Below are 17,913 nucleotides of genomic sequence, written 5' to 3'. Positions count from 1 at the left end.
TCTTGATTGTTCAGAAGAAACCAGGGGTTCCATTTTCGACAGAGATTTTAACTTTAAGTGACTTTTCAGTGACCATTATATTTACTATGGCTGTATCTGGTAAAGTTGGGAATTTGGATGTGAGTGATGAATAACCCATGCTACCTTTATTTGTTTGCTTGGGGTGGCATCTTCAATGGCTCTTTCAAACTGCTGCTTCAAAGCCTGAGTAGAAATCTTTGGCAAGTCCTCTCCTCCAATGACCTTCACTAAAATAAAAATTGATAAACCACATTGTTATTCACACCAAAAGTAATGATGAACAGCTGAGGCAGTACTATTATATAGGAATTTTGCCTGAACTGCAAGCTCTTTATAAAGTTAATGATTATAAATATGCAAACATGACCCAGGATGTAAGTGTTACTTCCAATCTGCTCATAAGCTATTGTTATAAGCTAGATGTTAGTATTCTGCAGGGTTAGTCTACACTGTGAGAAGTGCCCTAGTTAGCTAGCTTTCTATCCAAATAATAAACAAGCAATTAATATAGGAAGTACAGACAAATAATTGAAATAATTGATAGCCTGCTTGCAAAAACAGATTTTGTGAATACATTTGGTTATCAATCAATGGATTAATCAATCAATAAACCAATCAGTGTTTATAGGCAAGTACTAGATCAAATGACCTGATCAACTGGATAATAACAATTGTTCAGAAAATAGCTAAGATGTTTTTTAAAAAAGAAAAAAATAATAAAATAATAAATAGTCTAGACAGAGTACTACCTTAACTATTATAAAAAGCTCATAACAGCAAATGAGATAAGTTGCCAAATAAGGATTGCTTGCAAAATGATGGTAATGCAAAAAAAAAACAAAAATAAATAAATAATAAAAAAACCAACAGGGACAAGTAAAACTGTATTAACTGCTTGTCACTAAATGCTTAATTTTTTTATTTTTTACTTTGTATGATTTTATCTATAAGTGCTATGAATGTGCCGGCTGTTTTCACATAATAGAAAAACTTCCACAGGCAAACAGTGAATTCCAAATGCTAAATTGTCGCAACACACACAGCAGTTGTTTTGATTATTCCACATTAATAACTGAAAATATGCTATCTTTAAAATAAAAAATAAATAATTATCAAAAAAGAGCTTTAGCACAGTATGTACAGTACTGCAGGTGAATATATGTGACTTTACATTCAAAATCCTCAAAGGAAACATATATGAGATGTTTCATTTTTAAAGTGGGAAACCACTATTCCAACCATAAGTAATCCTGGCAGATAGGAATAATAATAATAAAATAATTAATAATAAAAATAAGAATTATGTAATGTAATTTATTATAGAAAAATTAAAGCATGACCTGCAACATTTTCACACCTCATGCTGTCTCATTTGAGGAATGTTCAGACCATTATAGTCATTCACCACAAAAATGCAGGTCATCTCTTTCCCCTGGTCTAATGACAAAGAATAGAGGAATCCGAATCGATTCAGCATAACAATAGAAAGCGCTTTACCAGTTTCCTCGTAATGGTTGGCATAATCGGAGGCCACGGAGCTCTTGTGAACACTCTGATCGTGCGAGACCTGCAATGAGATTAAGTCACAGTGTGATTACTGCAATTATTGGCAATCCAATTTCATATACTGATGAGTTAAATGAATTCAACACACCAGACAAGCTATGACAGCTTTAGGGAAGTAAATGCCTACCCACTACAGTTGGCATAAAAGAGACAGTTTGAAGGTCCAATATAAAGGATATCAATAGTATATTGGAGTGACAGAGCAATGAAGTGTTTATCAGTGAAAGATCTGACAATATCAGCTGCATTGTGTTTAGTATTGCACTAACCATATTGGATGGACTGCCTTTATTTTTCATTCATTAGTGAGATTAAAATCAAAATCACCTTTAAACCACCCCCACACCCAAAGTTCAATTTACTAAGTTAAATCTTCCTCGAGACTGGTCCTTCTGTAGCACTAAAAGTCCGTAGTAGCCTTAGCTCATCCACCCACTAGTAAATTGTGGTCCGATTCAATGTCCTGCAAATGTTTTAGCAATGAAGATACATAGGAAGCACAATACTTTCCAATTATTACAGTGGAAGAAACAAACCTGTCAATGTAAGCTAAGAGGATGTGCTACTGGTGTAAATGTGTTATTGATTACTTCTTATTATCTCATAACTATACTTAATCAAATTGGCCCTCTGAAAACCGACGGAGAAATCATTAAATGGTATCTTACGAAGTTGCATTAATCTTAACTGCTGAGGTACATGGTCACAGACCCCCCACACAATGGATCATATTTTTGCACATATTCCACCATGAACAAAGATGGAAGAAGTACCAACTTGTCAAAATCTTAGCTTTTGTGACCGCTGATTTGATTTTGTGCCTTCAGTGCTTTCCTCTCAGCCTCGTGTTGCGGCCACACTAACTAAATATTGTCAGGGCAGGTCAGGGGCCTAGTGATTGTAATGTCTTGAGGTAACATCCACCAAATAGCAACCATGACAACAGTATCATAAAGTAAAGGACACCAATATCTGACCAGTTATCTACATTATGTTGTGCTCATAGTATGACATTCCGGGGAATGTGAAAGTGTGAAGCGCTGTTCTATGGTACCTTTTCTTCCTGAATGAAGGACGCCTGGTGAGTTGATGGGACCACCTCTCTAATTTTGCTCCTTACGGTCACCTCTGACGAGCTAGACACTTCCTGTTGCAAAAAGGACGCCATCAATCAATCACAGTCTCTCACACACACATGCTCATGCAGCTACATGCATGTAGGCACTCACGTAGATGTACATGTGCACATATCCACACGTGTCAATGCCTACATACTTGCATGCACACAGACTCACAAATCACACAAACACACACGCACACATACACAGACACACAAATCAAACAAACTCACACACACACATAAACACGATCCCACATGCACACACACTCACAAATCAAACAAACAGACACACACGCATGCACACACACACACACACCCATGAACACAACCTCACAAATCAAAGAAAAACACACACACGCAAATCAAACAAACACACATACACACACGCAAATCAAACAAACTCACACACACATACACACACATACACACGCATGCACACACAAACACAGGAATTTCTCTTTTTCACTGGTGGCCTGCTGCTATTAGGGGCTGGAGAGGGACTAATTAATGTTAAAATGGAAGCAGATAAAGAATGCATCGGGGGAACAATAACAAGTAGCAGCTTCACAATTAGAAGCCTTTCGTATGCAAAATGACATTAATCTGACAGAGGAGCGACAATTCTGAGATATCTCACCATACACGTTTACCAGGAATAGGAAGGAGAAAGCTCATTAACTTCATAGACTTTTTGTGGCATTTTAGAACGTGCGCCATTTACTTCTGTCTAGGAAACTGTGCACAATTAGAAGAAGGCAGGAATCTCCAGTACCAGACTGTATAAAATAACCCAGGGGCAGTAGTGCTGAGTATGTCAGACCCACTGAGGGCTGTATCTTTTTCCTGTGACATGTAAAAATATTGCTGACATGCTGTACAACACAAAACCATTTGCTGCTATCACCAGAACGTAAAACATATAACTCCAATCCCACCCACACTTTAATGAACCAGGTACTATGAATATATTGTACTACACATCTCTTCAGCCCCAGGAACCATTCAATATTCACACACATCTGTGCCTGCTGACTGCATTAGCCATGTTTTAAATTCTGCAGGGGGAAGTAAAAAATGCAGGAGTTCACCGGAGCGACGTGGCTCAAAAGGACAACCAGATGGCACACAAGAGACCGGGGCCAGACTGTCTTTGTGTTCTCCCCGTGTAAGCACGCCCCCCCGACGGCCTCTTCTTTACCCAGCGTCCTCTGCGCTCGGCGCACGGCAATAATTTTCCTTAATTACCTGCACCGATCTGTGCTGGATGTGGACCTGGGTGACGGTGCTGTGAGAGGACGCAATTTCCTGGCTCTCAAATTGTTTCTTCACGCCGGCGAGCCCTCCGGGTAAGGAGCAGACCTCGGCCTCCTCCACAACCTGACGGAGCGGTTAAAAACATCATTAGCTCCCTTCACTTTGAATGCCCGCAAAACAGAGTGATGGCTTTAATGGGCCTCTTTTGTGCGTTGACCTTTGGCAGCAGCCTATCGAGCTGTGTGGCAGGGGGAACCAAAACAAGAGAAAGGACCCGAAAGGGTGTCGCGCGCGATTATAAATAATGGTGTACCGGAGTGAAGTGCATGCGACGTTTCCTTTTCCCAGAGACACAGCGACGTTTTTAGGCTGCTGTTCTGGGCGAGCAGGCGCGGCAGCCTAAGCGGTTCTGGGCGAGCAGGCGCGGCAGCCTAAGCGCGTATCGCGATAGGCGGGCTGTCCGCCCTCAGAATCGCGCTGACAGGTACAGGGATTAATGCGTAAATAATGGTTTCCAGGGAAATCCTGCAGGGGGCACAAATAAGCCGTCATGTAGCGCTTGTGCCGGAGTGAACTATTTTCATCCTGCGCGCGGCGAGCGTGAGTCATGTTTCCTTCTGCGGACGCGGAATCTCAGCGCACGGTGGCTAACTGCTTACGCGTTCTATTGATTCCGCACGACAAAGTCATCAAAAACAGTCGCAGGTCCATAATTCACGATGAAATATTATGATTGAGCTGCGGCCAAGTGTTACTTCTAATGCTCGCGCGTGAGCATTACTCGGTTCTGTGCAGAATCGGTGCGGTTAAAAGCGAGCTTTGACCAAAAATCTGCGATAAGCATTCATCACAGATAGGTACGCTTATCTCCAAAGTGTTACTTTTTCGGGCCGGGGGAGCAAAACCAAAAGAAAGGTGGCAAGGGGGCACCACTGTTTGTGCTCGAGAAATTCTGGGTGTTATATGTCTCCCAAAAGAAAGAGACGAGTAAAAATATTTGCCGCGGCGGTAATTGAAAATCAGGAATAGGAGAATAGGAAAAGCTCCCCTCATCTTCCTTTCAATGCATTTTAAGCAGATGCGCTACCCCTTACTTTTTGTAACATGTTTTTCTGTAAATGTTTGATAGGGAGCGGTCGAGGACCTGAAAACAAGAGAATGCTGAATAGCGGAGGAAGCTTGATGGGTTCTTTCACGTGGGCTCAGTCTCGGGCGTGAGGCGCAAACAATGTTTTTGCACACACGGTGCCTGCTGAAGAAAGGCAAGAAGCGCGACGTGATTGAACTGACCTCCATGTGGAGTTCATGTGCAATTCAGCAGCGTTGTCAAAAGTCTGCAGCAGTGTGAAACAATATCTTCTTGGCATTCTGAACTGTGATGTGCCACACACACACACGCGCGTGTGTGTACGTTTGTGTGTGTGTGTGTGTGCATGCATGTGCAACTGTGCATGTATTTTTTGTGTCTAGTATGTCACTGTCTGTCCTTCAGTCTATGTGCACATGTGTGTTTGTGTATTCATGTTAGAAAGTATATCTACAGTACATGTATGTGCTTGTGTGTGCATATGGGTCTTTGAAATTGCATGTATACAGCTGTGTGGTGCATATATACATTTATTACAGATATGTGCTTGTGTTTGTGTGAACCTGCTGGTTTCATCACTCCATTACCGTGGCCATGTGTACGTGTAAGCACGCATGCAGATAACTGTGCAGGTAACTGTGCAGGTAACCGTGTACAGTGCACCAGGGCAGAGGCGCTCTCACCATGCCGGAAGAGGAGCCCGCCTCCTTCTTTGAGACAGCCGCCTGATACATGGCCAGCCTTTCCTTCAGTGGGATGGGCTCTGGCTCCGTTCCCTCAGCGGGAGCTCTGCTCCACTGCCTCTCTGCTTCCTCAGGAAGTCCTGTCCTGGCTCCACCCGCGCCGCCTGCAGCTACAAATACAGCAATACTCTAATGACTCACCGCTTCCATCATAACGCCAGGGGGGAGAGAGACCGGGGAACCGGGGTCGGCTCAGTCCCATTTCAAATCAGTCAGTCCAGGAAATGAGTTGAGAAGTCCTCACAGAACATTACAGGCATTTCTATAATTAACAAATTGAATTTAGATGAATTTACCTAATTGCCCAAATTGCAATTAGGATTGACCCCAGTCCAGCAAGGAATGTGTTGCAGAATGACACATCACATTCTTTATTCATCAAGCTAGGACAGTGGGCATTGCTGAAGCCTCTTGTCTGCATATGACACGATTGATTTTCTGGTATTGAATCATCACAACTGGGACTCCTAATAGCTGTCACAAAAACTGTGAACTTTTCATTTCTAATAACACTTTCCTTGGAATTCTCTGTAGCATAATATGAATTGGTTTGTTTTATCTTATTACCACATTTCAACACAAATTTTATAAATATATGTGAAACCCATGTGAAGTAACACAAATAAAACAAAATATTTTTCATAATTCTGGAAAACAAATCCCAATTCTGTAAAGTTCAATCTATGAATGGAAAAAGAAACTGCTGCTGTATTCTGTACTTATGTCGACAATGGAGGTAGGGGTCATTTTTATATATAGCTAAATGCCTTACAAGGCATTTATATTCTTAGAATCAGAGGATAGCAACCGGGATTAACTTTATATCATGGGCTCCCAACCAGCACCTTTAAGAGGTTAGCTGTGCACATTTATACTGCCAGCTGAAGAGTTATCTGCCATTTTTTAAACATGCCAACATGCTTTATGTCCAAGTGTGACACTAGCAACAGTGCCCGTAAATCTCTCCTGTCATCCAAAGGACTCCATACTCAACATTGTTGAGTATGAGGTCATTCTAGACCATTTACATTCTGTACATAGCCACCTAAGGTAGTATTTATAGAGGATGTTGTCACGGAGTCCAAAAGGCACGCTCATGAATCAGGAATGACCACGTTGGCATTGCACCTCATTAAAATATCTGAAGGTCATACTGGTGGACGGCCAATCAAATAAGAGAGTACGAAGATTTATACTTTTCTCGGCACTAAAAACATCCCCTGAAATATAAGTCCCAGTAACAATGACATCCCAAATTGCCAATAGACCTACAGAGAAATGTAAGTCAAAACTGTTTTTTGAGACCTCATTGTGCACACAGCCAGGCTATCAAACATGAAAAAAATATAGATAAAATATATAGATAGATATATATACCTGTCTGCTCTTATGATCCACATTCAGAGAGACATCATTGGGGGAAATTATCAGTACTGGGCTGTGCATCAGTTTAATACTTCTGTTTTTGGAACAGTCCCCCCAATTTTTAAGCAACCTGAAGATACTGCAGCTATAATAGATATCAACCTGAAGATACCATAGAGTTTCTGGAGAAAAATACATGGTGGTAATACACAATATGAATTGTGTAACAGCACATTGACTTCATAAGCAGGCACTATAAATGATATGTGTTGTGTCACCAGTTTCACTATTCTGTGCACAATTCATACACTTGCAAAGGTAAGCTATGTGAATGCACCCTCAAGCTATGTGAGGATAACCTTTAATATTTATAGTTTTTCTTCTCTTAAGTAATACGATCATACAGTAAATACAATACAGCCACTAAATTTGTGTATGGAGGTTCTGCCATTTCCTTTAAATCACTAGCCAGTTTAGGCCATGGAAACAAGGCATGGAAACTTTAGTCAATTAATGACTTTGATTATGTGCTGTTATGTAACGCCTGGCTTCTGGGTGGCTCATTCGGTTAAGGCTCTACACTGTAGTGCAAGGATGAGCTGCACAGTCTCAGATAAAATCCAGACCTTGGCAGTGCCAACTGTGGCCAGTAGCTCCATAGGGCAATGCACAACTGGCGACCGCGCTACTGAGGGCACAGAGGGACTTCATCTGACTCATTCAGTGCAAGAGTGGGTGAAGCAGAGGAGAACTGCCACACTGTCCCAAATAGGCAGTGAGGTTCGCGCAGAAAACACGATTGCAAATAGTCGAACGTTCCAAATAAGGCCGGAAATTGTACACATTAGCTTCCCATTAGGCGCCAATATTAAATGAAATGTAAGTGCTGAAACACACCCTCCAGGGTCTGAGGTTGCGATCCCTGTCTTACGCCCTTTCTGCGTAATTGGCATGCTACATGAGCCATCATCAGCGTAAGCCAAGTGAAAAATATGGTGTTTGCAGAGGGCAAATTGATGCCTCTCGTCAGAAGCAAATGATGCCCTTGCTACTTGAACAAAAAAATGCACAATCCTGTGAGCGGAAAAAAAAGAGGTATCAAGGTCTAGTGATTTTGTTCATAATTACCTTTGATAACATATAATTTACAATGCTAAATGACAGTTAACATAATGAAATGGATCGATGTGCATTCTTAACAGCCAGAGAGTGAAAAAGTAAACCTGGCACGACTCTACATGGAGATAAATACATTACGGAGAGTTTCGGCTTGTCTCAATGTAAGCGAAGCCGTACCAATTAAATTGATTTTATCGCAATGTAAACACAGTTTACGCTGAAACCTCTACAGTTACTAATCTGATGAAGCAGAGGCAGCGGAGAATTATGGACGGAGTAATGAGGTGTCAGATCTGAGGAGGAAAGGAGACCTGTGCCTCGCAATGCTCTCCTGACCTTACAGCGTCCCTCAGCCTTACTACTGTCATTCCTGTCACATCCGCGGCACAGAAAAAAGAGGAGAGAGACCCGAAGGCTCTTGGACTACGCTTATGTCACGGCATGCAAACGCTAGGCTCCTGTCAGACACCATGTGATTTTATGACACGATGTTCCCCTTAAACACCAATTTTAGATTCTGAGCTATGATGGGTATGCTGGTGTAAATCTATCTCCTCTGTCAGGAGATGATGTGTTCCCAGCACGGCAGCATCCCAAAATAAGCAGGGTTTTACCCCTCCAGCCTTTAAAAAGCAGGTGACATGTTCTGCACCTGAGGTAAAAATGAATTTAGGAACACCGCGAACGAGAAAACGAGAGACAGGTTGTTGTTGTTGTTGTTGTTTTATATACACGATCCGCGTGCATTTCTGGGTAGGTAAGGTGACTCAGAGACAAGTTTTTTCATGCCAAAAAATGTGAAAAAGGTTGGCTGCTGTATGATCAGCTTTAACAGCCAAGAGGTTTTTATAACAGGACAGTGAATGTGCCAAGTCCTCTTGAGAAAAAAACCAACTTCACTTTAATCCATTGCCTGTGGAACCTTTCCTCTCATGGAGAGGGTAAGGGGAGAAAAGAATGTCAGGAACAACAATTTCCTCTAGGTTCAAGAATGAAAATCTATTTCCAGAAGGTTCTTAGGCAAAAATCAACCTGGTTGGTTGTGGAAAAAGAAGTTTGATGAAAAAAAAATCTTCCTTCTGCTTACTTTTTAGCGTTATAATTGTATGAAACTGTGTGTATGTGTATATAACATTCTTCTGTGTTCACACTGAGAAAACGTAAGCATACAACAGACTGGCATTTCATTGGTTAACTTTAATATCATTTCAGGTCAATTTAGAGGGATGCACTATATAGACTATTCAGCCAAGGATTTGTAATAATTTCTGAACAGGAATTCAGGGCTTTCTGTCTTTCAGAGTGTAAAATATGGTTAAACTGACAATTCTGCTAGCTTTCAGAAGTCTCTTATAACTGATGGGTTTAAAGACAGTGATTACAGAAACAACATAAACAGTCTTCTCTGGTATTCAGAATGCAGCATTACATTACATTACAGTACTGGCGTTTATCAGATACTCTTATCTAGAGCAACTTATGCAACTTTAGCATTTTTACCCCCTTTAACATAGTATACATCTAGACAGCTGGATATATACTAAAGAAATTCAGGTTAAGTGCCTTGCTCAAGGGTGCAACAGCAGTGTCCTACCTGGGAATCGAATCTGCAACCTTTTGGTTACAAGCCCAGGTCACTACCTATGGCACTACACAACAGTCATATTGACCAAAGCTCTGCTCTATGAGATAAGCTATGGAACATGATAGAAACAGCTTGTGGGAAACAATATATTTGGAACAGTGATTCAGACCAGAGGTAAAGTGCACACCAGTGTAGGTGAAATGGGCCATTGCCCAGTCAGACAATGAAGCCCAGTCAGACCACCCATTCATCAATGGAATTAACAAGTAATTTAAGATTTGTAATAAGTAATATGAATATTATTATGCGATGCCAAGAAAGACAGATGAGCTAGCAGAGGTGGAAAAGAGTAAGATGTTAATATGACAATATGGTCCGAAGCCTGTGCTGCCAGTTCCTGTCTCTCTACTGTCCACCAGCTGAGCAGTCAGACTGCCACTTCCTGTATAGCCAGTGAAGGCACACCGCAGTCACCCAATCGACCAGACGAGGGGCCGCTTTCTCACAATTAGATGGGATCACCCCACAGACTGAAATCTGCCTGCCCCGGGGCATGCTACAGGCAGTTATGCCCTGCCCCATAGGGCTGGCACCCACAGCCAATACACTGAGAACCTGTGCTTCATCAGGATGAACCACAAGGCAATCATCTTTCAATCTTGCTATTGAATATCATCCTGGTGTGATTGGCTTAATAATTCCTTTCCACCTCAACTGATGTGCAGTGTGCCTTCTAGCATTTGAGATCCACTATATTAAAAAAATGGCTACATGAATGTAATTATGAAATGATTTGTCTGGTTTCATTTGTTAATGATTCAGTTACATTTTAATGCTAATTATTAAATGATACAGAAAACATGTAGTGCAGTGACAAAAAGACAATGTTACATTGTTGCTTTTACACATATGGGCATACAGACACCAGAAACCATATTATCGTAACTGCTGATATTTATGCAAGTAAAATTATTTATAATTCCCTTAAATATAGATTCTGTCTGACTTGAATTGGTTCACATAAATAAGAGCTTCATTATGTAAGCTAATTAGCATGTGTTGGATGATAGATTGCCCAAGTATTTATAAAGCACTGCAAATAAATCACACACACACATACTCACACACACACACACACACACATAGAGACACCCACACACACACGTTTGTCATTGCCTTTCAGCTGTTTAAAAAGCTCTAAAATAAATTCTACCATTAAAATAAAAAACAATTAAAAACAGTCCTTAGAAAAAAGGAGGCACCATTAATGTGGCACTGATAATGCCTGAGATCATCAGTTAAATTTCCTAATTATTTTTACATTTGCCGCCTGAAGAAAAATCAATTTTATCGAATTTCTGTCTCAATGAAATGCCATGGCGATTATTAGCGGCGCAACCAAAGCAGCTGGCCTGTCTCATGCTTTCATTTGCCAAGCTGTGGTACTTACCAAATCACTGTGACTCTACCACAGGGTTGTTCCGGAGCTAGAATCCCACAAGACCGTCTTAAAATCCCTAGCCTGCAGGGTTCCTTTTCTGCCCGCAGAAGACTAATAGCCCTTAGCGTTGGAGACCAGCTCCAGCAACGCGCACGTTACTTCACCTCTGTCTCTCTAGCAGACAGGGGCAGCTGATTTTATTTTAAACCCCCTTGTAAAATGACGGGCCCTGGGGTCTTTTTTTAGAAGGTGAGGTGTATGTGTGCCTCACATCAGACCCCAGAACTTGCAGAGACTTCCTGTTAGTCACTGGACCCCCCACCCCCACCCCACCCCCCTCCATATTTAAATCTTTTCATTTATGAAATCAGAGAGCCACACTCTCTAAATGGACAAGATTAGGGACCCTCAGAACCTCAAGCTTTAGGGTCATTTTGCAACGACACACTTTTACAGTTGTATGCTTTTATGACAAGCCATATTTATTCTGAAATTATGCAAAGAATATAAAAGCCTTGCTGGTTTTATGACTGGAGTAGAGACACAAAATGACAGCCATGGCATTAACATTACAATTATTGGCATTTAGCAAACATTAAATTTCCAGAGCAAATGGTAAAAGTAGAATTTTTGCCTACAATCCATTTATAGAGTGCTTAAGGGTACAACAGCGGTGTCATACCCGGGAATAAAATGTGCAACCTGTTGATGACAAGATCAGGTCCTTAACCATTATACTACAAGTTTGCCCATAAATGGCAAGCTCAGGTCCTTAACCATTGTAATACAAGTTTGCCCATAGAAAGCCCTTTATGTGGTGGAGTTTTTGTATGGGTCACTGACCTGACGGTGTGGGCCGAGGGGTGTACTAGACAGAGAGGAATCACCTGAGGCCTGAGGACCGCATGTCCCACCAGCCCAGATTCTGGAGAATGACGGCGCCAGGCGCAATACTGTAGCACTATCGTCTGAACCTGCAGTAATGTGTGGAGTCCAGACGCTATGCAACCAGAGACCACGCATCACAGCAGCACTGTCTACTGTGTGTAATCCGCACTCCCTCTTGCACTCGTGTCAGTGCGTATTGCGTATTGCGTGTGTGAGGGTGTGTGTGTGTCTAGGCAGGAAGGTCAAGGCAGGAAGGTACTACACTCACAGACATATTAAACTAATATTGAGAGAGTCAGAGACTATACACATATAATAAACCAAGGTAAGAGAGGGAGAGACTATGTTCACAGATATATTAAACCAGTATTGAGGGAGTGAGAGACTACACCCTCATGCAATAAACCAAGGCAAGAGAAGGAGAGACTACACCTCACAGCTATATTAAATACAGAGCGAGTGAGAGACTATACACATAAAATAAACCAAGGTACGAGAGGGGAGAGACTACACTCACAGATATATTAAAGTAAAACTGAGAGAGTGAGTCTACACACATAGTAAACCAAGGCAAAAGAAGGATAGACTACATTCACAGATATATTAAACTAATACTGAATGAGTGACAGACTACACACATATAATAAACCGAGGTAAGAGAAGGAGAGACTGCAATCACAGATATATTAAACTAATATTGAGAATGAGAGAAGTTCACAGAACTCACATATATAATAAACCAAGATAAGAGAGGGAGAGACTAAACTCACAGATATATTTAAACCAAGGGAAGATGCGGGGGGAGGTTGCCTTCCCAACAGCCATAAATGGTTCATTAGACGACATGCTGTGACGCCATTTGTGATCCCCATTATGACTGTTCACATAATAATAATGTATTGGCAATATACTACTGGATGGGCAGGTAGATTCAAAAATTACTGTTCATTACTGTACTGTTCAAGATGACGTACATGGATTCTTACAGTATATACAGTACTCATTGACGTTACATATGCATACAATATTAACCTCTTTAAGTCCAGTCTTTCCATCAGTGAGGAATGTCGCTTTACTGCACTGTCATCAATCCACTGATGATTTATGAAGTCATAACTTTCATATAGTACCTCATAAAAGCTTGGACACTCAATACCTTTTAAGCTATAAGTGGTCATTTAGTGGACATGAAAACCGTGTAAAACGTATTCACCAGAGGTGAATTGGCCTAAAATGTGGAATATATTATTACACCATTAGCCATTTTCGTTACATTATTCTTTCGTTCTGCTTTGAGATTGCCTCCTGTAATCCACCGCAGAGAGGAGATTTATCCAGAGCAAAGTGGAGAGGACGGGCCACTTCAGAAAGTGCCAGCTGTAATCCGGCAGAGCTGGCTGTCGCTTTTCACAAGCAAGGAGAGGAGACGTGACTTCAGCCCCGCTCTTAAATCCCTTACATGCTACTGAACGCATGGCACGAGCAGCCGGCAAAGAGGCAGGCCAAATACGCGGGAGAAATAACGTGCCGGAGACGCGGGGTGACGGCTGCCGGGTTAGCCGCAGGGTACCGCGCCGTTCCGCATGTGGGTCACCCTGACTTAGAGAGTGCATTTCAGGAGGAATAAGGGGGGACGGGCCTGGGGTCAGGGAGGATCAGGGTGACACTTACACCAGCTACTAAGTTTACACGCAAGACCGCCGTACACTTTTGTAACTGCGACACCCAGTGACTGCAATAATATCAGTGAACAAGCTGACAGACTCTTCTGGAAAGTACAGGGATAGGGGGCATTGCATAAAACATGTGGATTGCTAAGCACAATTCATTTATTTGTGGCAGGCACCAAGATTATATTTGTAGATATTCTCTTCATGTACCGAGGCAAAATGTTCAGAAGCAATTCAGTTTAATTTGCTACCAGGTTCAAGTTCCCTTGGGGAAAGCCCAAAATAAGATTTCTCCATTTTTCAGTTTACAAGGAACGAAGCACAAATGCTTGGTTCATATACCACATTTTATTGCATGCACAGTAAAATGTTCAGTGTTAACTCTAACAGAGGACATATTTTCTAATTGGACTCTATGCACTGTATGTACTCTGTTAGACTTTAATTAATACTGGATCTTTTACTGTGTATCAGTCATACAAAAAAAAAAGGCAATGTACACATTGTTGAATCCGAATCATGATAAAATTATTGGCTGTTATCTTGTGACTGATAAAAACTGAATTTTAGATTGATATCTAAAATGTTCCGTTGGTGTATAAAATGAAAGCTGTGAAATGAAACTACCACAGTTCAACAGTGTTCTTTGAACATCCTTGGCGTGCACATGAACTGATGCCATTGCTCAGACCCTGTGAACTGAACCGCAATGAGCAGATAAAAGATTTGTTATCAGGCATGAGAGGAGCTGCGATTACTTTCGAGAAGCAGTCAAATTCAGTGTCGAGCTTCCAACAGGTCAGATCACGCTAAGCTTTGCATACCAGTCATCTCGTAATCATCTGTCTGTACAAGGTAATGCCCTTTACACTGCAATGCTAGCAGATGCAGCCGCAACAGTAACAGTGCTCCTCTATAACAGAGTTGGTGTCAGTGAAAGCCAAGGAAGCAATATGAGGCTGAGAAATAAGAAAAAAAAAACAATCAGGCCAAACCTTAAGCTTACCAAAATCAACCGTTTTGAACATCATTAAGCAGAAAGATATTCCTGATGCACTCAGTAATCAAGAAAGGAAGACCTCTACAGTAGATGAGAAAGAATTCTCACCTTAATGAAGAAAAATCCCCAAGACCTGTCCGTGAAAAAAACCTTTCTGGCAGATCAGAAACACTCTACAGGAGGCAGGCATGGATGTATCAGTGACTACTGTCCACAAAGACTTCACAAACAGGACTACAGAGGCTACACTGCAAGATGAAAACCGCTAGTTTTCTGCAAAAAAAGGATGACTAGGTTATAGTTTCCAAAAGAGCCTGCAAAGAGCTCTCGAAAAAGGTCTTGTGGACAGATCAGACCCAGATTGACTCATACCTGAATGAAAGCAAGAACCGAAGTGCGGTGGTCAAAAGGGGGCTTCCCAGGATCTAAAGAACCTGGTGATGCCCATGGGGTCACAGACTTCAGGCAGTCATTGATTGTAAAGGATAGGCGACAAAGTACTAAACATGACTATTTTCATTTACATAATATGAATATGTCCCGAACATTATGGTGCCCTGAAATTGTGGGGGCTATGTATAAAATGTACTGTAATGTCTACATGGTGAAATGTATAAAGTGTATACATATGCCCTTAAATAAAAGCTGAGAATGTGAACTTCATTCACATGTGAATTGTTTGATTACGAATCTAAAATCAAAATTGAGAAAAAATATATTTTTTTCCATAAAAAACATTATGGAACTCACTATATATATTTTCTGTATACGGACACACACACTCACACACTCACACGCACACAGTTTCCACTTAAAGAATTCCTGCCAGTAAAAACGAGTAACCTTAGTAACCAGTCATAATGTGTGACTGTCCTTGTGTGCATCCATCACCCCTCTCAGTTCCCAGCCTGGTTGTCTGAGCCAAAATAAACTGAGCCGAAGATCAGGACTTGTCCTCTTATCGACAACTGATACTCTGTGTTACCAGGAAGGAGACTTGTTCTCTGCTTGTCAGTGGAGGCCTGTCAGTAGTAGAGATCTACCCAATGACAGGGGCCTAAATCGCAAGAATCCTCAGCTCCCATGAGAGGCCGGGGTTAAGTGCATCCTTCAAGTACCCTGAGGGTGACATCACAAGCTATTCTCTATCTGTCCCAGTGTTCATTTGCGAGCAAGAGAACAGAGTGAAGCGATTCAAGGAGAAACGGCATCACTCATCACACATCAGGAAGGCACACTGCTGTGTTATAAGTCCTCTAAAGATATATGCACCGCACAGCAATATCCAATTACTGAAGCAAGTTTAAATCTGCTTATCTCATGACTAATGAAATGCTCTTGGATTTTGCAACAGAAATATGACACGCCTTCACGTAAAATAACACGTGATTGTATTATCATGTAAACAACTGATAAGAGCTCAAGACAAAATAACAACCTTCACCGCTAGTGTTGAAAAAAGAAGAAGCAAAAGACGCCTGTTTATCTGAGCTTATCTTCCTGTAAACAGAAACCTTGAAGTGCTTGCTAAGAGAACTAGAGCGATTCCTCACCTTCCCACTCCCTCAGACAAAAAACCTTGATGAGGACATTTACAGTAATCCCTGCCAGGAACACTTTCACTTCGTGTCACTTTTTGTTGAGCATGGCAAACAGTTCTCACGTAAGTTATGAGATTTTAATACACAGCCCCTTCATCTTCTCGTATACCGTAGCCCCTTGTTCATTAATACCCCTGACAGTATATGTGGTGGGTGCCTGACAGTCACATATTTCAGCTATAATATCTGAATGTTATTTTGGTGCACGGGCGTTCCTGAAGGCCCGGCCTCGCTGTCTGGAACAAAGACCGATTATCTGTGCACCGGACACCTGTGCGGCAGTGATAATGCTGCTGGACTTAAAACGTGAATTATTGGACAGAAAGCTTAACGGGTACCTCCAAGCCTGGCTTTGACGATAACACCAGCTGGTGGTCTAGAGCTGACACTGGGATTGGAATTCGGAAGATCTACCACCAAAATTCCTGCCCCTGAGCAGTGGAGTTCCGGAAAAGTCTCTGGGATTGGCTCCCCTCCAGCATTCAGATAGACCCGCTATGAAGCTAGCAGCACTGTGTACACGTATGGAAATGAGGGGAATCAGAGACAGGGAAGTAAATCACAATGCCTCCTTTGTTCTGCGCACGGTAGGTTTCAAAATTGGGTTTTGGTCTCCTGGGTAACATTCATCAAATGGTCTCTTTGTGGGGTTGGATTAGATCCATTTGCTATGGCACAGGAAAGAACCCTGGTCAAAACTGCTGCCACGCCTATGGAGCTGGATCAGTTATCACACTATATTAATGCAAATGACTGGTTGACACAAGGCACATGCTGTTTAAAATAATTCTGAAAACCCAAAAGTCCAAGACCGGGGTTGCTTTCCCTTATCAGTTTAGATTATAACACAAAAAGCCCTATCTTCACTGTTAAAGGCAGAGAATAAATCAGTGTCAAGACATAACAGGAAACACATGGCAAACTTATTAAAATTAATCTGAAAAATAAGCTGCCATTTGTTAAACTTTAATGCATCACTAACCCCACAGATGTGAGTTACAAAAAGCCAACACTGGACTTGCAAGGCCACTCTAATTTCACGTATAGCTCCGATTACAAAACTTCCATTTGATAAATATCTCTGCAGTTCTGCTATCCTTTTCTTTAATGATAACACAATGCTCTTACTCAAAGACACATTACTAACACTTACTGAATCCATCGACTGGAATAAAATATGGACGCCAGAATGGGTTTTACCTCAACCCTAAATTACCAATTATGTCTGCCACTACAATTCTGTACAGCATTATTTAGCTTCGGGCAGATATTTCATACCCAAAGAGATATGGGGGACTTCCGTATTAACCGTCAGATTATTTAAATATTTAATCAGGTTTTATTTAAGAGCCCCTTGCGCCATAACATATAACTTTTCAGAATCTGAAACCGTTTGGAAGGTTTGTGTGTTTACAGTACGTGTACGTGTACAAGGCCAGAAAGAACATTACGT

General features: G+C 41.5%; 1 protein-coding gene across 3 annotated transcripts in view; it reads right to left on the bottom strand.

Moving 5' to 3' along the window:
* xirp2b (xin actin binding repeat containing 2b) overlaps window positions 1-17,913 on the bottom strand; it is a 67,823-nt gene that overhangs the window by 11,630 nt on the left and 38,280 nt on the right. For 2 of the 3 annotated variants that reach the window (XM_035410378.1, XM_035410376.1), the window contains 5 exons: window positions 5,732-5,901; window positions 3,953-4,084; window positions 2,642-2,734; window positions 1,519-1,588; window positions 145-248 (listed from right to left, as the gene is read on the bottom strand). In XM_035410378.1, coding sequence (XP_035266269.1) covers window positions 145-248; window positions 1,519-1,588; window positions 2,642-2,734; window positions 3,953-4,084; window positions 5,732-5,901 — 569 coding nt within the window. Of the gene's footprint in view, window positions 1-144; window positions 249-1,518; window positions 1,589-2,641; window positions 2,735-3,952; window positions 4,085-5,731; window positions 5,902-11,310; window positions 11,465-17,913 lie in introns of those variants that run through there. The other variant, XM_035410377.1, reaches the window with a different exon arrangement.

The sequence above is a fragment of the Anguilla anguilla genome, chromosome 3 (assembly GCF_013347855.1).
Source record: "Anguilla anguilla isolate fAngAng1 chromosome 3, fAngAng1.pri, whole genome shotgun sequence".
Lineage (NCBI taxonomy): Eukaryota > Metazoa > Chordata > Actinopteri > Anguilliformes > Anguillidae > Anguilla > Anguilla anguilla.
Note: the sequence above shows the minus strand (reverse complement) of the source record. Positions and strands in the feature narration are given on the sequence as shown.